This window comes from Ictidomys tridecemlineatus, chromosome 3 (genome assembly GCF_052094955.1).
Source record: "Ictidomys tridecemlineatus isolate mIctTri1 chromosome 3, mIctTri1.hap1, whole genome shotgun sequence".
NCBI classification, from domain to species: domain Eukaryota; kingdom Metazoa; phylum Chordata; class Mammalia; order Rodentia; family Sciuridae; genus Ictidomys; species Ictidomys tridecemlineatus.
In genome coordinates this window covers 87,514,403-87,536,981 of record NC_135479.1, presented here as the reverse complement: position 1 = coordinate 87,536,981, position 22,579 = coordinate 87,514,403, and the positions used below count along the sequence as shown (strand labels likewise).

The 22,579-nt window shown below is 43.0% G+C and overlaps 1 protein-coding gene and 1 non-coding gene across 3 annotated transcripts in view; both read right to left on the bottom strand.

Annotated features, from left to right (window-relative positions):
- Nucleotides 1–22,579, bottom strand: part of LOC101973728 (uncharacterized) — a 152,733-nt gene that overhangs the window by 24,622 nt on the left and 105,532 nt on the right. The window lies entirely within an intron of this gene.
- Zbtb38 (zinc finger and BTB domain containing 38) overlaps nt 5,737–22,579 on the bottom strand; it is a 33,143-nt gene continuing 16,300 nt past the window's right edge. Inside the window, exon 2 of the mRNA XM_078043417.1 lies at nt 5,737–13,144. Within this exon, the coding sequence (XP_077899543.1) occupies nt 9,560–13,144 (3,585 nt within the window). The 3' untranslated portion in view covers nt 5,737–9,559. The remainder of the gene's footprint in view (nt 13,145–22,579) is intronic.

Genomic DNA, 22,579 nt, shown 5'->3' with positions numbered 1-22,579 from the left:
ACTCTCTCCTCCAAGCCTTAGGCTTCCCATATCTGACCTTTTTGAGTTGCTGACTAAAAGTTCCATAATTTAATTATTTATAAGGAAAAACAATACACACACACATTTACATGTTCTATGTCTTTCTGATTTGATAGACAAAAGCAAAAGTAAGAGGTCTTCCATTTGCCTTGGGCCACATGAGACCCATATTTTCACCCCCCACCTAAGAAAAAGCCTTGTTTAGATAGTCATTAGAATCTTTTTCCATTCATAATATTTTTAATATTTCTTCTTTCTCAAATACCTGACAGGTAACTCCAGAGCCCTCTGGCTTTACTACTGGGCCCCTAGTCACTGTAACTCTGCCATGAAGAGCTGTGCTGTGGGCCCCAGGACCTTTTGCTTTTCTAGCAGGCTCTGGAGCTCAGCTCTCGGGGATTAGCTCTGTCTCTCAACTTACCAGCTGTGCTACCTTGGATAAGTTATTTAACTTCACTGTGCCTTGACTCTCTCATTAAGGATTATCCTTTGCAGTAGCTTATCTGGAAAGATGCTGCCATCAGTTCCTTCCCTCCCTGAATGCACCTGCCGCTCGTCCATTGAGAAGGACAGTCCACCCCTCTACTCCCTTGAATCTGGGATGGACTCGGACCTCTTTGATGCCAGCCTGGCCAAGCCTTTAGGCAACTGCAGCCCTACCACCATCTGACTAGAACTACACAAGAGGTTGATCCCAGCCTAACCACAGAACCATGTGAGATGGGTGATACATGTGATAGATACATGGGTGTTTTAAGTCACTAAATTTTAGGGCACTTTTCCGCAAAATACACCTGTAATAAACAAGGACAGCCTTCCTCTCAAGCTTGATGTGGGGATTAAATGAGTTAATATTCATTAGATACTGAGAATAGTGCCTGGCAATGCTGCCTTAGTCAGATTTTCATCACCGCCACCAAAGTAACCTGAGAAGAACCATTTAGAAGAGAAAGGTTTATTTTGCAGTACTGGTGATTGAACCCGGGACTGCTTCACCACTGAGCTACACTCCAGCTATTTATATATTTTATTTTGAGACAGGGTCTTGATAAATTGCTCAGATTGGCCTCAAACTCACAATGCTCCTTCCTCAGCCTCCTGATAGCTGGGATTCCAGGTGTGAGCCACCAAGCCCAAGGAGGAAGGGTTTACCATGGATCACAGTTTTAGAGGTTCAGGTCATGGTCAGAGGCTCCAGGGCAAAAACATCATGGCAGAAGGCTGTGGTGGAAGAAAGTTGCTCAACTCAACTCGTGGCAGCTGGCAAGCAGAGAAAGAAAAAGACAGGAAGGGGTCAGGGACAGACCGTCCCCAAGGCTACTCAGTGACCTACTTCCTCTAGCCACACCCCACCTGCCCACAGTTACTACTCAATTGTCCATTCAAATGATTAACTCACCAAATGGATTAATCCACTGGTGAGGTTACAGCCCCTCATTTCCTAAAAGCTCCACCTCCGAACCTTGCCGCATTGGGGACCATGCTTTCAACACATGAGTTTGGCTGGGGGACTTCAGGTCCAAACTATAACGAATGCCAACTGCCATATAGAATATGTCGAATGAAGAAATGAGTGACCTCGGGCTCTGAGGGCATTAGACTCTCAAGTTAATAAACACTTATTCTGAGGAAAGAACTGTCTTGGTCACTCAGTAATGGTTCTTCCGAAAGATACCTTAGTCAACGTAGATCAGTTGATGAAAGTGAAAATAGTGTCCTGGAGACCAACAGGCTCAGAGTTGGTCCTGCTGTCTGAGCCTGGGCAAGCCCCTAACTCCTCTAGGCCTCAGTATCCACAGCTTCCAAACAGAGACAGTAATCATTGCCACTGTGACAGATGGACAGGAAGGACACTTGGGAAAGTAGTCGTGGGAGCTCTTCAGTCTTACTGAGACACCTCATCCTGACCCCTCCATTTATATTGTTCTGTTAGACATTAATCTGTGCTTCTGCCAGGTGCGATGGTGCACATCTGTAATCCCAAGAGCTGGGAGGCTGAGGCAGGAGGATCGTGAGTTCAAAGCCAGCCTTAGCAACCTAGTGAGGCCCTAAGCAACTCAGTGAGACCCTGTCTCAAAATAAAATATTAAAAAAGGGCTGGGGATGTGGCTCAGTGGTTAAATGCCCCTGGGTTCAATTCTCAGTACCAAAAAAAAAAAAAAAAAACAAGAAACAAAAACAAACTAACTAACTGTGCCTCTTTAAGTTAAATCCAACTTCCACGGTCCTTGTTGCAACCAATCCCTCAACTCTATTGCCTGCTCCTCCTTTGCTCCATCCCTGGTGTTCCTCAGACCACAGGTTCCACTCACAGGTGCCTTTCTCTGTATTTCTTCTCCCTTCTTGAAGCAGGAGTTCTCACTCGCTGTCTCCACCCTCACCCCTCCATCTGTTTCCTCCTGCACCACCATATTGGAGCACCCTTGCCACAATCACCACCGAGTCACGGGAGCAGGCTCGCACCAGCTCTCCTAAGCCAATTGGAGGCCCCTCTTCCCATCGCCAAGTGCAGTGTCATCATGTAGGTGCCTTAAAACCGTCCACAGTGGGAGTGTTGACAAGCAGAAATTGGCCAATACTACAAACCAGGGCTTTCCTTCTCACCTAAGAGCTGGTTGTTAAACACTTACCAGCACAGCACTGCCAACAGGCTTGTAGTTGCTGGGTGCAAAGGGCACTTTCCAAATTTCCTGACCCGGCTTCATCTCCCCTTGAGACACTTGTCACTCTGAGTGGATCTCCACCTCTGGCTTCTTAGCTGCTGCTCCCCCAAATTTCTTCCTCCTCCTCTGGCTTCATCTCTGCCGCAGTCTCATGTATAGGTTTTTGGGTCACTCGACTTTCACATATTGGTATTATCTGGGATTCTGGCTTCTTCCTCAAATAAGCTGCATGGGGAATGCCTCACGTTCCCATAGTTTCAATAATTCTAAAACCAAAAGATGACCTTTGATCCCTTCCTAGCCTTCACGTCCCACAACCAATCCAACATCAAGTCCTGCTGATTTAATCTCCTACATCTCTCTCAAGCCCTCTCTTTTCTCTCCATCTTTACTACCACCACATAATTCAAGCCACTATCCTATCCAGCCCTGACCACTGTGACAACTTTCTAACGGCTTTAAGTTCCTTCCCTCCCTCACCCTTTTTCTTCCCCCACTTCCCTTCTTCCCTCCCTCCTTCCTTCCTTCCTTTCTGTGCTGGGAAAGGAACCCAGGCCTGCATGCTGTTCAAGTGCTCTACCACTGAGCTACATCTCCAGTCTCCGTGGCTCTCCCTAGCTGTTAGCGGACAGTCCAGATCCTCAGCATGACCTGGAAGGACCTGTGTGCTATGGCTCCTGCCCTCCAGTTGGATCTTAAGCTCATGTCTCTTGTGTTCTGGCCACGACTGGCCTCTGATGCCCTGTGTTCTCTCCAGGGTAGACCTTGGTGTATGCCATTCCCTCTACCTAGAAACCAAACCCTGTCCCTTTCCAACTCTTATTCTTCAGATCTCAGCTCAAAAGTCCCTTAAGGAAGGTTTTCCTTGAGCTTCCAGACCAGGTCATAACCCCATCAGAAGTCTTCCTAGCACCGTGTGGCTCTTCTTCATAGCACTATGGTGAGTATGATCACTTATCTTTCTGTGTTCTCCTCCAGGTCACAAGTTCTAGGGACTATCTGTTTTGCTCTCCTGTTGTATTCCCAGTGCTTAATTCAAGTGTGTTTTGAATGAATAAAACACAACTTTCAAATCCACATCTCATGTCAGCCTCCTCTTCTGAACTTCAGTACCATATGTCTATTTGTCTGCTGTCCATCCTTCTTATTGCTCACACCCAAACCTGGAGTCATCCTTCATTCTTCCCCCTCTCATTTTTTTTTAACCCCCTGGAACTAAATTACCAGTGAAGCCCATCAAATCTATCTTCAAAACACATCCATTGTCTTAGCAAGATATTCTGTGCTTCCTAGTGGAAGAATATAACAACTAGAAAGTTGACTTGCTACTGCAGACACTGTGAACCACCTAATTTCTTTAAAACTAAATTGTAAAGGGAGAAAAACAGACATAGAGGAGAAGCTACAGATTAAAAGGGAGACATGCCATCTAATTGCAGTGTGAAACCTTTGTTGGATTCTGATTCAAGTTATTAAGAAGTTTTGCAAGGGGCTGGGGTTGTGGCTTAGTGGTAGAGCGCTCACCTAGCTTGCATGAGGCACTGGGTTTGATCCTCAGCACCACATAAAAATTAATAAAAGTTATTGTGTACAGCTACAAAAAAATATTAAAAAAAAAAAGTTTTGCCAGGCTCGGTGGTACACACCTATAATCCCAGTGGCTCAGAAGGCTGAGATAGAAGGATCCAAAGTTCAAAGCCAGCCTCAGTAAAAAAAAAAAAAAAAAAAAAAAAAAAAAAAAAAATGAGGCGCTAAGCAACTCAGTGAGACCCTGTCTCTATAAATAAAATACAAAAAGGGCTGGGGATGTGGCTCAGTGGTGGAGTGCTCCCGAGTTCAATTCCCTGTACACCTCCTCCAAAAAAAGGAAGTTTTAACTGATGGGATTTGATATCAAAGAATGACTAATTTTTAAAGTGTGATTATAGTATAGTTAGGTTTAAAATGCTTCCTTTTGGCCAAGTGCAGGGTGCACACCTGTGATGCCAGCAGCTTGGGAAGCTGAGTCAGGGAGGGTTGCAAGTTCAAGGCCTGCCTCAGCAACTCTCCTGTGTGGCCTGTGAGGCTCCAATGATGTGACCTCTGCTTGCCTTTCCAAGGTCCCCAACCCAACCCCAAGGCTTTTGGGATAGCCTATAATCCACCATGGCTCCTTTGTTTTAACCACTCCAACTTGGACCTGACCCTCTGATGAAGGTCCAGCTCAATCTCACTTCTCTAGCTCAGGGCTTCATAAATATCTATTGCTTCCTCAATCCTTCACTAGACTTAAGTTCCTTGAACACTCAGGCTACCTCTGTAGCGATAGCCTCAATAAAATGCTCAACACTCAGAATTAAGAACATTCTGAGTAAATGGGTCTAAATTCTACACAAATGAGTCTTGTTATATTGTTAAAATTTGTGTAAAAAGCTTCTTATAACAGGAGAAAAACATTTACTTCTATAATTACTCAGAAATCATAAATTTTATATTTATTGAAAAAAGTCATCTTGATTTCCCAGGAAAACATTGAAACAAATAGATGTCTTAAGTGTCACTGATGAAATAATATACAATATTTCTGTTATAATCAGTCCTCCCATCTGTTGTCCAAATTTTGAGTGTACAGTTTTAAAAATTGCACACCAAGACATTTGCTGACTATCTTGTTTGAAGAACCAGGGTCAGAGGGTGCACACTATAAAGGGTTGCATCTGTCTCTGGAAGATCAATTAATAGATGGACAAGATCTGAGGAGGGGAACGGTGAAGACTTTTTAGATATGGATGAAGTTGAAACAGAAGAACTGTTGCCTCTGCAGAGAAACATGGGGACAGGAAGCAGAGACGGATCAGTCAATCAGTGGACAGCAAAGGACAGCAATAGGAACGAAGAGACCTGAACTAATTAAAAAATAGGTACAGGGCTGGAGTTGTGGCTCAGCGGTAGAGTGCTCACTGAGCATGCTCGAGGCCCTGGGTTCCATCTTCAACACCACATAAAAATAAACAAAATAAAGGTATTGTGTACAACTAAAAAATAAATTTAAAAAAAATAGGTACAAACAGCATTGCCTTGCATGATTTATTTTTATGCTTTTAATTCTGGTACTTTTCTCAACTGTTACAAGTTCTTTCAATATTAATTCTGTTATTTCAGTAGATAATGAAGTTAGTTTTAGTAGACAACAGTTATCAAAGTTTTGGTGAGTCTAATTTGAATTGCCCTTTAGATACAAAATTGATGCTAGGCCAGTCATCAGTAAGCCAGAAATGTGAATTATTTTCCCTGTGTTGGTAACAGATTGTGCTGCCTGAGCCACTGACACTGGCCATTAGACATTGGTGACTAATTGTATGCATTTGCAAGATGATGAGCTAAGGTCAGGAACATGGTCTGTGACAATGGAACAGTTTTTTTCTTCGTGTGAAAAATTGCTAGCTTATAATTGCATTATAATATCACTCCATAGTCTTAAAAAAATGTAAAAACTCTTAAAAACCGGTTTTATAAAACCAGGAAACATCCCTATAGAGAGAAGCCCGAGTCAGGTAATGCTGAGCTTATGGCTGCCTCCTTCAGCCTGCTGCAGAGAGGCCATGCCAACAACCACCCCTAAGGGCTGCACTGCTTTGTCACGGCCTCCTTCACTCTCCATTCAGCATTTTTCTCTAAGATGTGGAGAGGTAACAAATACAGGGGCTTTGGAGTCAGGCAGACCCGGGTTGGAGTCCTGGCTCGCTCTGGCTGGCTGTGGGACCTTCTCAATATCATTATAGGAAGGAGGAGGAGGACTACTTCAGGGCGGGGTTGTTCATGAAAGAGCCCAGGTAAAGACATATGCCAAGCAGCTGGCACTCAATCAATGTAATTTGTTTCCTGTGGGTGAGCAGAAGACCTCCAGGACAGCATTCCACTCTCTGAGGCATCATTACAAGATCAGGCCTATTCAAAACCCTCCATTATCGGAAGACCTCACTGTCTCTTATTCTGCTTTTCCTTTAAATGTCATAATCCATTTGCTTCCTAAGGATGTAAATCGGGACACCAAGAGGCATAAACAAGTTCAGCCACAGAAATATACTGAATGAACAATATGGGAGACAGAGCTGTGATTCACACAGGCGAAACAGCTGCACAAAAGGATTAACACTGAAACATTTGAAGAGAGACTTAACGTAGGAATAAGCTATTTTAATCAAGCAAAAACAAATTTATATTCATTATTTCTAAAAATAAAATTAGACTTTTCCAACCCTTAACATCTGCATTTAATAATATCTTCTAACCAAAATACAGATGCTAAAACAGCAAATTACAATATATCTTGTACAGCATACAGTATGTTCACTGTTTACACTTAACTTTAATTCTAGTTGGTCTTTATGTACTCGATGCATACTTAAACATCACTCATAATAAAATTTTCACAATTAACAAAAAAAGGTGACAAGGTTGTCTTAAAACGGCTCTGCTATAAATTGTATAGAATATACAGAATTACAAAGTCAAGTATTTTTTTTATCAAAATATACACCCCTCCCTGAAACTAACACAAGCTATCAACATTTTTAACGAATAATACAATTATAGAAAATATTTGCAAAATTATTTTTTCATGTATAAATATTCTGCCATATTTACTTTGGTCTAGAATTATCAGCATACAAGTCCACTTAAAAAATATCCACATGTGAGGGCTGGGAGACTTCACTACATGTAATAATTTTATATTTATAGTTTTAAATCAAAATAACTAAAATACATAATTTATTGACTCATAATCCTAACTCAGGTGAGAGACAAATCAGTGGATCACAGGGTTGGTTTTTCAGTATTCTAATTATCAATCTGAAAGTGATTTTCATAAGCCCTTTGTGACTATCTCCTTAAGAAAACCCAAACGGATGGTGCAGGTATACATATATACAACATACAAAATAAAGTTGAGTTTGCTTGCAATTTCCCATTTTCCTCTACTATATAATACTGCATGTAAGTGAAAATAGATGAACAAAACATAAATGCAGATACAATATTGGGGTTACTTAACAGCAAACTACTACGGTATAAAAAGGTCAACTTCAATCATGTCCTTTTCTGGGTGTTGAAATGCTTTCTCGCCCACCCAAATCCATACTAAGTCTTCTTCATGGACACATCATACTTGTCAAGAGAAAACGGAGTCCTTTGAGCGATTTCTTCATGATGATAACCTTCCAACCTCGGATGACCTTGGGTTTCCATCTGTCAATCCAATGAACATGGATGGCTGCTGGTCACCTTTGAACTTGATTCTGATTCTGCTCACACTGGTGATCAAAGGGTAGGAATGTATTCTCTCTCCCTCTATTCTGGCAGTTGTAAAAATAAGAATCGTTAAGTCCCAGCTTTCCAAAACCTAGTCCACATGACAGAATATCCTGTATCGCAACTGGATTTCTGAGGGCAATGTTGATGGGACAGGTCAGTGTAAAAGAACGTTAAAGAACCTACATGTGTTTTTAGCAAGGGGCCTAGGTCTCTGCAGATATGAACACAAAGCTTATGGGATAGATTTCTGAGTCATATAATTAAGGGGCAGAACTCTATATTCCACCTCCCCAACCCTCAAAAACAAAGCTACTGTTAGAGGTGAGGAAGCCTATCCTTTCCTCTTGCCTACTCAAGTCATTCATGGGCCTGGGGGTGTCCTGCTGTCCTTCCATTTTATACTAGTATGGATGTGTGGGCTTATTGATCTCCAAGAAGGCTAGTAATCAGAGGGATTTGCTGTCACTCTCACCAGCATGTGTATGCCTGGCTACATCTCCTGGACACTCCTTTAGTGGAATGGAAAATGTCAGGTTTCCTTGCACCCTTAAGTCTGTCTGGAACAGATCCCCACATCCATGGCCGTGGCCTTAAGATGGCTGGAAGACTGCAGAGAGTTTCAGAAGAATTTGACCCTCTCTCATTCTCTGAGGTGAGGCCATTGCAAAGTAAGGTACGGCACAGGTAAAATCACAGGTAAATTCTGAGAAGGCTTTCCCCCACAGATAAGGCATGACCTATGTTTTCTGTGACTTGATTAGACCAGTTCTAGTAACAGCTCAGCCATAATTCAAGGGAACAGCACAACATTCCGTCTAAAAGCACACGCATGCTCTTCAGTCAAGTCTACTCCTTTGTACACCAGTCCCCATCACTGGCAGATCTATTGCTTGTCAGAATTTTCTACGGGGGATATGGACAGTTCAAAGTTCTTGGGATTCATATATGTATTTTACAAGGTTTATTTGCAGAAGTTGTTCTAGATACTGTATGAATGTCCTACTTTAGGTTCCTCATGACATACGTATTTTTCAGTTATATTGTGAAGTGTTTCCTGTGTACCCATTAATTTAAACACATTTTAAGAGTGTAGAAGCCAGATGGGAATAAATACTGTCATCGCTCATTTACCATTTCACATATTTTGAAGATGCCATCTTCATATCTGACCCTTATTTTCTCCAGTGATTAAAGACAGTTCAGCAGCCAGCTCTTATCAGCATTTACTATTAAGTTTTAAATTAGGCTAAAATTAAACTCCTCTTTCTCTGGTAGAAATACCACAGCTAAGAACTTCATGAACTTTCACAAGATACTTGGGATGTTGGAGGATTCAGCTATTTTATTTTTTGTGCACTTTATGAAGTTAATGCTAAAACTCATAGAAGAAAGATATTAGGATCCTTTTTCTGGAGTTTTCACAAATGAGATTTTTTTTTAAATACATTTCACTCCTTCATGACTGCTATTATGTGAACAAAAACAAAATTCTAAACTTAAAAACAACAACAACAAAAAAAAAACTTAAAAAAAAATCCCCACCAACTTATCTTTCCGAAGATTTTTCGAACTATTGCCACTCAAAGGACATTTTCAACAATGGTCTGTGCATTATCTTTTTGATCACTATCTTCTGAATCCATGAGATGTTGATTCTCCGAGGGATTTGAGTTTTCCTGGCTCCCGTCCCCCGTTTTCTCCTGCTGACTTGGGTTTTTGAATAAGTGTTTCTTCTGGTGCATCCCGAGAGCTGCAGCTGTTTTGCAAATTTTGGGGCACTGGAAGCAAGCAAAGCCTTTCCCATTATGCTCCCGGATATGCCTCTGCTCATGATTCCTTTTCGTGGAGAGATACAGAAAACTCTGGAAGCAGAACTGACAGCGGTACCGCTTCTCCCCAGTGTGGATTCTCTCGTGGATTTTGAGGGTCTCGTTCAGTGTGAATGCCTTGTTGCAATACTGGCAGATGAACTCCTTCACCCCCAGGTGGATGCGTTCGTGTTTCTGTAAGTTCCCTTGCACCGAAAAGCACCGTCCACAGGTCTTGCACTGGTACGGCTTCTCCCCAGTGTGGCATCTCATGTGCATCTTGAGCGTGGAGGGGCTCTGGAACTGCTTGGCACACAGCTCGCAGACGTAAGGCTTGGAAGTGAGATGCCGGTGGGGCCTTCCGTTGCTTCCCGCCCCGGAGGCTTTGTCTCCGTCGCAGAGTTCACACTGCAGCTTGGGCATCTCTTTGTTTTCTTCTTCCTCAAAGGCCTTGTCCGGAGGCGACTTCCCCACGGCACAGTCCAGTTCTGCTGGGAACCTACACCGGCTGCTTGGGCTTCTGCTGCCGCGTTCTTTCTTCCAGTTGACCTTCCTCATCTTTCTCAACTGTCTGGATTTCTTTTTGGGCTTATAGTTGTAGTAAGGGCGCCATGGCTTGTCAGTGGAATCCTGGTCGCTGGCGTCATCGAACACTTCATTCATCTCCATGCATTCGGATGGGCAAAGCCCCAGTGGGCTGTCTCTGTGGGTCTCTGGGTCACTCTCCTGGGGCAACACCTCCTCCTGCATCTGATACTTAGATCTTCTCCCTCTTTTGTAAAATAATTTAGATCCTAGGATGTGCCTTTTCACAATGGCTTCGTTCCCAATTTTCACTGTTATTTGGCAAAGGGGGGCAACATTGCTATTTGTGGAGGTGCCAGGCAGAGCAGGTTTTGCAATGTAGGTTTCAATTTTACTGGTTTCTTCAACGATGTTGGTGGTTTTGCTCAACGACCCTCCGGGGTCAGCAGCATATTTGGGTTCCTCTGGTACCTCTCCCCTGTTAGGTGGAATAGCTTTCTTTTTCTCCTTAATGCTTTTGGGTCTGCTTGCAGATCTGCCCATTTTATCCATCTCAGGCTTGCTGTCATCTTTCAGGGGCTGACTGACAGCCGGCTCACCGGGGACTCTGTGGTTGCTGCTGGCCATGGCAGCGATGGAATTGCTGTGCATTATCACTGATGAAAACTGGCTACTGTGCACGATGACGGAGGGTGCCGAGCCACTATAGCTGATCACAGAGGCTGAGTTCTCACTGCCATTGCTCAGAGACGAAACAGGCGCTTCCCCTCCCTGGGGGTCAGAACTGACGGCATTCTCAGTGGAAGAAACCGACACCTCAGTTGAATAAAAGTTGTTGTCAAGATCAATTTTCAATGTCTCCTCTCCCCACTTGGTGCCCTCTGCGTTTTGTGCATTGGCAGAAGTGGGTGTGTCCTTACACGTAGACGTTTCCAAAGGGACCGCGGGACTGTTGGTCAAGGTGTTCGCGTTCTCTTGGAAATTCAACGTAGGTAGGTCAGAGCTGTGTGGATTCTGAACAACGTAGGTGCCAGGCGCAGACTCATTCACTTGACTGTTTTCTCGAGCATTTTCATAGGAAGAATTGCGGTAGCTCTTGTAAGGAGCTCTCTTGCACTTCATAGGCAGGAGCCTATAAAGCTTATATGGATAGACTGTAGGCTTCAAGCCTCCATTGGCTGTTTTTTTGCTGATGGAAAGTCTGTGATCTATAGCATGGAAAGACTTCTGGTGGTTTTTTAGGATATAGTAAGTCATAAAAGTTTCAAGACAGAAAATGCACTGATACCGCCTTTCGCCTGTGTGCCAAATTTCGTGCCTTGTCCTGTACTCAGCCAACGCAAACACTTTGTTGCAGTAATGGCAAGGGTATGTTCTTCTCCATGAGTGGACATTTGCGTGTCTTCGGAGGCTGGATAAAGTCACATAACTACGCTTACACACAACGCAACTGTAGAGCATTTGCCCGTTAACAAATTTAACCATGTGGTCCGTGTCTGGCAAGTTACTTCCAGGACTGGAAAATTCACCAACCCTATTTTCAGAGAGTAACGGTTCTGGACCTGGGAAGGAACCTCCATTCTGTCCGATGGTGGGATAGTTTTCTAAAAAGCGTTGGTTTTCTCCAGGGATGGGCACGTGGCTTGACCTCATACAGATCTGTTCATGTCGATCCAGTCGGTTCAGGGTGGTGAACTGTTTGTTGCAATACTTGCATACCAAAGGCTCCTGGGTTGGCTTGTGCAGCTGCATGTGGGCGCTGAGCAGAGCACTGCTGTCAAAGGATTTGGAACAACAGCTACAGTTGTAAACGAGCGGTGGGACCTCTGCTGCTGGCGGCCCAGGAACATCAGAAGACTGATTTTCATCTTCCTTGGAAAAATGGATGTCACCCTCCTTGCTGGGAGATTTGGAATGAGGGAGAACGGCAGCTGGCTGGGGACTTCGTTCCTGATGAACCTCTGGGGTGGTCACTGGAGGGGGTGGTATATTCTCTGTGGTTGAATCAGAATCCTGGGGTATGGAGAACGTCTTTGGCTTTCGGCATGTTTTCGGTTTTGCGGCAGGAACCTCACAATTGTCTTTACCTGCCTTGGCAGGTGAGCTGCTCTCGGGCTCCCGCGCAGGCTGGCTTCGGTAGGCCTCGGTGATGGAGGAGACGGCATACGAGTGTTCGGCCAGCGTGCGCACTGGCTCGGCCTCCTGGCAGACGTCGGTCCTCTCCAGACCAAGGCTGGCTGTTCTCATGGAGTCAGAAACTTTTTTGAAACTGGCCCTCAAGTCCAGAGGAGAAAACATGTTATTACTGTTTTCTGTCTCGATGATGGAAAATGCATTGGTGATCCTGGGCCCGTTGGTGATGGCTGGTTCTTCGTGCCTTTTCTCATTTTTTTCTTCTTTGACCACTCCCTTTTCAGTAATACAGAACACATAAGGACCTGGGGAATTTGAGAAGTTGCGGTCGGTGAGGTCTTCCAGGAACGATATCCCCAGCTTTTTCCCGGCAGCTGCAAGATCGGTGACCGTTTCCTGTCTCTTGACAACGACTGTGGAGCTGTAGATATAATTAAGTATTTCTGTGAACACTTCGGCTTTGAGATCATCCAGCTCCAGGACGTGGCTGGAAATACAGATTGTGTGACTCCAAAAGATGTTTTTGAAATAAAGGCTCGAAGCGGCCAGGACATTGCTGTGGGCTTTGAACTTGGTATCTTCTACAATGATAGTGACATCACATAAAATGCCCCGGATGCGTTGCTCATTTAAGATGGAGAGCACTGTGTCACTGTGAAAGTCATCCTTGAGGTCCCTGGAAAGGGACATGACTGTCATCTGAAACAAGAGGAGAAAAATGGTCAAAGCCCTTTCCACGAGTGGCTTATTTCTAGATGCTTCACAACTTCTGAGAAAATAAATTTTTTTAGTATGAAAATTCATTTTGTAAAAAAATCTCATTTTGAATTGAAGTCAAGACTTGGAGTCAACAGCCTATTCTCATACCATTGCTAATAGTTATCGTGGTTGGAAATCCTCCCAGAATGCTCTCTTTCCCCTTCCCCCTCCCAAGGTGTAACTGTGTATATGTGTCCAAATTTGTGGTGGTGGTGGGGGGAGGATAGTGTTTGTTTTTCCAAATGCCAAGGGTCTCATAACCACTCTAGCATGTTGCACCGGACCCCCTCCAGCTGGGCAATGTCCTGTTCTTGCCACAAGCCTCCCGTTTGTTCCCAAAGACAATCCTGATGATCTGATCCATTCATAAATTGTGAAGCAGGAAAATTACAATATAAAAAGAATTTTCCCTAAGCAAGTGGTCCCTATCTGTATGTGAGGGTGCTGTGTGCCCAGAGAACCAGCAAGAAATGAAGGAGCAGTTCTAACATGTGGCTCTGACAGGACTCTGTGGAGGGGTGGCTAGTCAGTGTGTCCCACTGACAGAGGCTTTTGTTTTATTTTTAATTGCAGAGATGATCTAACATTGGATAGGGAAAATACTGAGTTGTTGTTAACACATTTTTTAAATGAAAGGTTCTAGAACAAAGTACCACACATAGTCAGGGTATTTCTTTCATTTGGATCTCAGGTCACTGTGTACTGTGTGTTTCTTGGGTAAATGTGAACGCTGCCACTTTGGTCATCCCTCACTGTAATGTCACTTAGTAGGCTCTGGCCATCTCAGGCTCACAGTGTAGGATCTATATAAAGAACAACAAGGGACTGGGGCTATAGCTCCATTGGCAGAGTGCTTGCCTCACATGCACAAGGCCATGGGTTCAATCCCCAGCACCACACACACACACAAAAAAAAAAAAAAAAAAAAGAAAGAAAGAAAGAAAAAGAAAGAAAGAAAGAAAGAAAGAAAGAATAACAAGACCCATCCCCATCCTACCTCACTCTGAGTGTGCTCACGTGCACACAGGTGTGTCTGGTCTCCTTATAAGGAAAGTTGGGGGCTGGGGCTGTAGCTCAGAGGTAGAGTGTTTGCCTAACACATCCAAGGCACTGGTTCAATCCTCAGCACCACATATAAGTAAATAAATAAATAAAGGTATTGCGTCTAACTACAAGTAAAAAAATAAATAAAAAAAATAAGACGTAGTGCTTTGATTTGCCTTCTTGACACATGCAAAAAAAAAAAACAACTTTCATTTTTATATCAATTTTATCCAGCAAATATGTTAATACTGAACATGGTGCTTGGAGACTGGAGCAATGGAGAGGAGAGAAGCAAATGTCTGTTCTCAAGGAGCTCAGAGCTGGGCTGAAAGAGAACTGTCAACTAATAACTGGGAACCATGACGGTAGGCCTTAACAGGTGGTAAGTATAAAATGTTAAGTGACAGCCAGCCGAGGTGGCACATGCCTGTAACCCCAGTGACTCAGGAGACTTATGCACAACCTCAGCCACTGAGCAAGACCCTGTCTCAAAATTTTAAAAATAAGTGAATAAAACTAAGGAGGGTTGGGGATATAGCTCACTGGTTAAGTAAACCTGGGTTCAATTCCCAGTACAAAAAAAAAAGGCCAAGTGACAACTTATTTATGGGACCTTGGATTGCTGGCTTCAATGAATAAACAAACAAGGGTGTGGGAAGGATGTTCTGAGCAGAAGGAACTCTGTGGAAAAAAACAACCAAAAAAAAAAAAAAAAAAGCGATACAAGGGTTGACTGCACTCAGGGAGTGAGCATTGCCCGGGTGGTGGCAGGAAGGGTGCGGGCTGCCCATCCTGTGTCTGCAGCAGCCAGGCACATGGCGCCTATTGACTGAGGCAGGCTAGGAAAGGGAGAGTCGGACCAGAACAGATCCTAAAGGACTCCAGAGGACCCCTACAATAAAGTCTTCACTGTAGGTTGTAGGAAACCATTGAAAGTCATAATCAATTCGAATTTAAAAATACAAAAAGGAAAAAAATCAGACTGGCTCTAGCATGCTCTAAGGCTCAGAGGGAGGCAACCTGGGGCTGTCCATCCTAGTGGTCCCTCCTCCCCAGTCGAAGGAAGAGCCTGGGCAACAGGAGATGGCTCTGCTGAGAAAGTGGTTGGATGAGGCGATGGTAATATCTAAACTCAAAATTTACCTTAATTCTTTCAAAAAATATTTGCTGAACAACTGCTAAGTAGAAGGCATTCCTCCTTGGAAAAAAATGCTCACTTCTGAATTCCTATCACATGCTCTTGGACAGTGGTTCCCAAACCTGACTATGCAACTGAAATCACCTGGCTGCTTTAACACAATGCAAATTTACAGATTAGAACCCACCTCTCCCTGCAGAGATACTAGCACAGGTGGGAAGAGACCCTGGAATCCCTATGTAATTTTATGACTTTTATTTTGTGAGTAACACGTTCACGTGATCCCAAACTGAAAAGGTATGGATAGGGTGAACATGAAGAGCCTCCTTCTCACCTTCTCTGTGGTAATGAATCACCCATCCAGAATCAGGCCAAAGGGCTGATACTAAAACCCAGAGCCATAAGAAAAACAAAAACTCTGCCCTCAAGGGCTTGTGAGGTAGTAGGGGAAATAAGATGTGTCCATGAAACAAAACAAAGATACCCAGGGAATGCAGGATAAGGCAGGCAGGGAGAAGGTTATGGGCCTTCAGAGGAGCCTGGCTGGGAAAGAGGTGTGAGGCAGGCAGGGGGGGAGAGGCACGCCAACCTCTGCAGAATCCTCAGGGGTATGTAGATCCGGACAAAGGGAGAAAAGAGTCAGAACTTCATGCAATCAACAAGTGTGCAACCTAGAAGCCCATCTAACAGCTTAAAACAAAGAGCCCAAATCTGCAAATGCAAGTTGGAAAGGCAGCCTAACCTGCTGAGGATGCAGTTTAAAGCTCTAACTCCTCCGCTCTGCCTAAATCACCAAATTTTGTCACAAATGCCATCAGTGCACAGCAGTCCAGCTCACTAGGTGATCTCAGAAGGCGCTGCAGCTGAAAGCCACATTCTGTGCATCCCAAGTAGAATGAAGAAATGAGTTTGAAGTCTGTGGGCCAGCGGATGCAAGCAGCGGACAAATCTGCTCTCCAAAGGTTCTGTTTTACCCCCATGTTTTGTGTTTCTTTTTTGTCCCCTCCACACCCCCATACTAGGGATTGAACCCAGGGTATTGCGCATGCCGGACAAGTGCTCTACCACTGAGCCTCATCCCCAGCCTCCCAAGTTTTTGAAAAATTTAGCTAACGAATGTTGAAAACCTCTAAGGTTTGACATAAAAACTAAAATGTCCCTTCTTGAAAAACAGCAAGATGGGTGATACTGGGGTTGTTGCCTGCATGGCACAGACTGGCGCCCAGAAGCTGTGCCCCTATGCACACACCATCTGCCAGAGCGCTTATCGCAAGTGGCATCTCTAGGGAACACAGCCAGCCTGGCCTCTTCAGCAGGTTCAGTTTGCACGACTGATAAGAACAGGAAGTAAAATAACACTGGACCCGCAGGTCTCGGCAGAGGTACCTCAGGGTTATACTCAAATGAAAACTGAGACCTGGAGCTCCTGGGGGAGGACCACGGTCACTTTCACCGGAACTAGCACTTAAGTTAAAGCAACCTGCTCCACTGCATTTCTTCACACAGAGTAACTCAAAATGAAGCCTTAGGAGCCTGGGGAAAGCCCAGGACAGATTTCAGAAAAGGACTATATACATATACATATTTTTGGTACCAAGGATTGAACCCAGGGGTGCTTGACCACTGAGCCACATCCCCAGCCCTTTTTATTTTTTTATTTTGAGACATAGTCTCTCTAAGTTGCTGAGGCTGACTTTGAACTTACAATCTTCATGTCTCAGCCTTCTGAGCTGCTGGGATTACAAGCGTGTGCCACCATGTCCAGCAAGATTAAAAGTAATTTCCAGGGGCTGGAGTGGTGGCTCAGTGGTAGAGTGCTCGCCTAGCATGCATGAGGCACTGGGTTCGATCCTTGGTACCACATAAAAACAAACTAATGTATCCACCTAAAACTAAAAAGATGCATAAATAAATTTTTTTTAAAAAAAGAAGTTAAAAAAAGTAATTTCCATGTAGCTTACTTTAATTTTTACTACAAGGCAAGTTCTGTATAATTAATTCACTATTCTTTTTTTTTAATATTTATTTTTTAGGTGCAGAGGGACACAACACAATGCCTTTATTTTTATGTGGGGCTGAGGATCGAACCTGGGTCCCACCTGTGCTAGGCAAGTACTCTACCGCTGAGCCACAATCCCAGCCCCTAATTCACTATTATTAATGCTATTACTGAAATGGAATAGATATGCATGAGAAAGGCTAACAAAAAATGTCCTAGATAAAAAAATTTGGGTGAGCCGGTATAAAAAAACTACTGATTTATAGTTAGATAACATGGTCATCTGCCTTATGTTACTATCATCCTGAGTTAGTTACTTTAGCCAGAACAGCTTTTAAAATATACTTTAAAAATACACACATACATATGTATTTAGCCAAATGTATGTATAATGCATGTTGAATTTATAAATATATATGAACATATGCCACACTCAAATATATTTTATAATAAACACTGACATATAAATAGGGAGAACACATAATTCAACACCCAAAACAGGAAACTTGGGAAAAAAGATACAATGAATGCCAGGAAAATAGGTAAACATTGGGACAGTATCCCAGGAAGTCAGAATGAATGGTCATCCTGTATTGTAATATATATATTTTTTAATATAAAAATTTGATATATGGAGCTGGGATTGTGGCTCAGCGGTAGAGTGCTCACCTAGCATGCGCGGGGCCCTGGGTTCGATCCTCAGCACCACATAAATATATATATATATATATATATATATAAAACGAATGGAATAAAGGTATTGTGTCCAACTACAACTAAAAAAATAATATAAAAAAATTTTGATGTATGTCTGTGTGTACTAACATAAAATATAACCTGTAAGCATATAAAGTGCTTTAAAGAATTTTAGAAACACACGATAAGCATCCTTTATAATTATATTTCACACAAACGCCACTGGGAAATTCCAGTGAATCAGCACGTTTGGAATCTCCTGCTGCCGTCTCCTGCATGCTCCTGCCTTAATGAAAAATACCCACACATGCAATGCAAGCACGGGCACTAAGTCACATACTTTTGATGATTAAAATGACTATACCCCATCTGTTTTTTAGAATCTCCTGCGCTAAATAAAAAAAGAATATAAATCTCTGTTCATGGTGAGACATCCAAACAGTACAGATGTGCGCGAAGGCAGGGAGCAGCCCTTGCTCCAGCCTGGCCTCCCTGTTCCCCAACGGGAGCCTGTGAGGCATAGCACCTGGTACACATTCTTTTCATCCTGGGCTCCTTCTCTCAGGACTTCAGAAGACCTCTACATTCCATCTGGATCAAGCTTCCAGAGAAAAACCGCCTCTCCTCTTGACAGTATCCTTCTCTCTTGATCCCGAGCACCCCTGCTTGGCAATCCTGAGATGTCCTCCAGCTGACAGCTCATCAGGACAGCCTTCCTCCTGGAGCATTTCTAGTTCTTGGTCCACACCATCATCCCAGCATGTGGTAGAATTCATTTGTTCACATGTATCTTTCCCTATGAACTCCTTGAATGCAGGGACAGTCTTACCTCTTTGTCCTCTCTCCACCTACAGGCATGGTACATCCTTGGTGACACTGATAGTGAAGAGGAGCTGGCTTTTCAGACCCAGGACAGCAAGTGGCTTAAATTACATAATGTGCTTACAGCACGCCCTGATTTACAGCCTTAAAAATCAGACCTAAATGAACCCAGATTCTACTACAGACACAAAGAAATGACTAGGAAAATAAAATTCTTGTTGAGCTTTTTTTCCTCCCTAGCATCCTTCTAATCTGACAGTTCTTACGGGGTTTCATGGACCTCTCTCTCTCAAGACCCTTCCCTACGTTTGTGAGATCAAAACTATTTTCATATGATACTAAGATATTATTTGCCTTTAATAAAAAGGATGTTGAGATGTGCAGGGATGTATGAGAGCAATGACGGGTAAAACCACTGGCAACTTGGCAGGTACCATGTCAGTCACACCGAATTGAAAGAGTAAAAATTATTCACGTTACTAAGTCTTGATCCTGGAAGAGATCTATGCATTTTAATATTCAGGGAGGAAAAGTGGGAGGGGCATGTGAAACACTTCTCAAACACATTGAAATACCACCATGGCTTTGCATCCAGCGAATTGGGGGTTCTTTGAATTGTGAGCTGAATTAGCTAACTGTTTTCATGGAACACCAACTCTACTTGAAAGAAGGACTGATAGAAAAACTATGTTAATTGAGACATGAATTTGCTCAAACATTTTCTTAAATGGACTAAGACTACTTGTCACTTCAAGGATACAGTTATTTTGTCACCAGTAAGAAGATTTGGCTTTAAAGGGAAAATTAAAAATTTGGAAACACCATATCCACCACAAGCAATACTTTCCAACACAAGTGACTTTTTTGATGAGGCAGAGGGTAATGTCAACAAATGTAAATTTTGGTTACTGTGTGATAAAGTTGAAAGATCAAAGCTGCCTAACTCAGTCAACCAATATTTTCCAATGACCAATGCATATTGCAACCAAAAAAAAAAATCATGCCTAGGCTAAACCATGCAAAGAAACTAGTAGATTTATATGTAACAGAACATTAAAAGTTCATTGGTATGGTTTCAGATTCCATGTTGCAACTTACTTAAGAAACTTGTCAAGTTTTGGTGTAGTATCAAAAAGTATCTACAACCCAGCGAAGAGCCTATTTAAAAACTCCTCCTTTTCCAAATGCCTACTGGAATGAGGCTGAATTTTCTTCACATACTTCAACTAATTGACATGCTGAATTTGCACCTGAGTGTAGGAGCACATAAGAACCCAGCTGTTTTTCTATTAAGCCAAACTTAAATATATTTATAAAAATATAAAGTAATACCATTCTTTTCACTATTTTTTTTTCATCTTAGAGGATAGTCATTTTAATAAAATGTTATTTTATCTTGCAATTTGTTTTACCGTTGTCATTCTTCACTAGTTAAGTTTTTTGACTTTCATTTAAAATTCTGAATATGATAAACACTGATAGATAAAACGTAGATGAACAAATGCTCTTTGGGTCATCAATGGTTTCTATAAGGGGGCCTTAGGACCAATAAATTTGAGAACTGCTGTGCTAGCCAATAAGAAAATGTTTACGATAATTTTTATATAGTTTCTGCCTCCAGCGAATTATTTTGCTCAATAAGTTGTCTATAAGCCTAAAAAGACTAAAGAGAAAGTGAATGAAAGTATAGTAAAACACAAAGCAGAAATTCCCAGGAGACAGATGGGGAGACCAAGGGACAGGGGAAACACACACAGACACACCCACTGTACACACAGATACACACTCTGTACCTGTCATTGCTTTGCCAAGTTAAGGTGATTACTAACTAGCTCTTGAATTTGAGCATGGCCAAATTCAAAGCTAGGTGACCACGGGTCTGTCCATACTATACTGAGGTGAAGATTGTTCTTTGATCTGCAGGGTGGCTGCCCATGATTCTGTTGGCACAATCTGTCATGGCTTGTGTCCTTGCCCTCTAAGTCTCAAGAACAAGCTTGTTCATAGTGCTTGTTTACCCAAATGAGTCTATCCACTCCTCTACTCAAATCAGCCCCGCTGCTGTGTCCAGAATGCTGCTTTTAGGCCTTGGTTCACTCATTCTGAGGCTGAATTTGAAAACAAAGGAAGCAGTTCTTGGCAATGATCTGACCAGCTACTTCCCAGTACTTCCAGCATAATGAAACCTTCTTTCCAATTAGTTCAGGCATTTTTACTAAACTATATGGAAGTTAAAAAAAAAAATTAAAATGATAGTTACCACATAAACTTTACATACCTATTACGTAGCCCTTTAAAGGCTTATTAATAAAAATCCAGCATATCTTTATTAGCATATCATTAAGACATGACAGAGAGGAGAGTGAAGTAACTTTCCAGTGTACTTCCCTTGTGAGAACTGGAAGTCACTTACACTTGGCTCCTCTCCAGGGCCAGACTGAACCCCATTTTTTTCTAAATCTTCTGATCAGAGGACAAGGCCAAGAGCCCTCTCGCCAGTCCCCTGGCTGCTCAATTCCTAAGATAAATAATAAAACGGAATCAACAGAACAACTTCCTCCTCTCTCTACTGTGAGCCGTCCTCTATAAAAAGAAACATAGAAATAAACCCTAACTAAAAAAAGAACGCGCTGTATTAGGATACTGACCTGCAGTCCTGCAAAAGTCAAACTCACAGTCCATATGGGGCCAGAGCGGGCCCTGTGTCGCAGTGGACTCTACTGCATGGGTCTGCTAGTCCTGCGGGGAGTTTTCTCACAGAGGACATTTTGCTTCGGGGAGCTGGCTGCAGCGTCCCACACGCATTTCTGCAGTACATTTGCTCACGGTCATGTTGGGTGCCTACGTCAGACCTCACGTGACAGGGTGTTAGAAACACATGCATCAGATCTCAAAAACAGATTACAAAACAGAAGCCCTTTATAGAGTTGAGCTGCGTCTAGGAAAAGGAAAATCCTCTTGCTTTTGTCTTCTAAATGGGGCCTGAAAGGGCACAGAGGAGCATGTATCAGGGTTTAATGCACGTAAGCTGTCAGATTCAAGAAGGCATGGCGTGCCAGGGGAGGTGTGTGGTTTTTTTTTTTTTAACTGAAACTTGGGTGGTTCTAAAGGGCGACATCAGAAGGCTTCAGAGCATGCCACAGAGAAAGAGCTGGCTGGGCCGACTTTACCCATTACCTGGAAAAGGTAAACACTTGGTCTCCAGGCTTGTGCTTGCGTGCACACAGGCTGTGAGAATGAGTATGGTGAAACTCGTGAATGATGCAACGGGCCACTTAAATATTTTAGGTAACTTATTTGGAAAGATGTAAGGGGGAGAAGGTCCTTGGATTCTTCTTATTACATTTTGTTTTTCATTTTTAAACACAGCAGCGTTTAAGGGTAGCCTGAGGACCTTGGGTTCATCTCATGATCAAGCTTGTCTGGACACCTGCTTGCTTAAAAAACCTGGCAAACAGGCTTGGAGAACCTGTCTCTGAAGACCTCGTATGCTGTGTCCTTGGTTCAACCAAATTCCACCAACAGGAGTTCCGAATGTAGGAGGCAATTTTCACTGGGATGTTTCGGGGACTGAGGACAGGATTCCTGTCCCTGGAAACTTCTCATTGTAGGAACGACTTATCATTAACAGATTGGTTTCAGAGACCAAATATCATTTTCTTGGGAACCTCAAGGG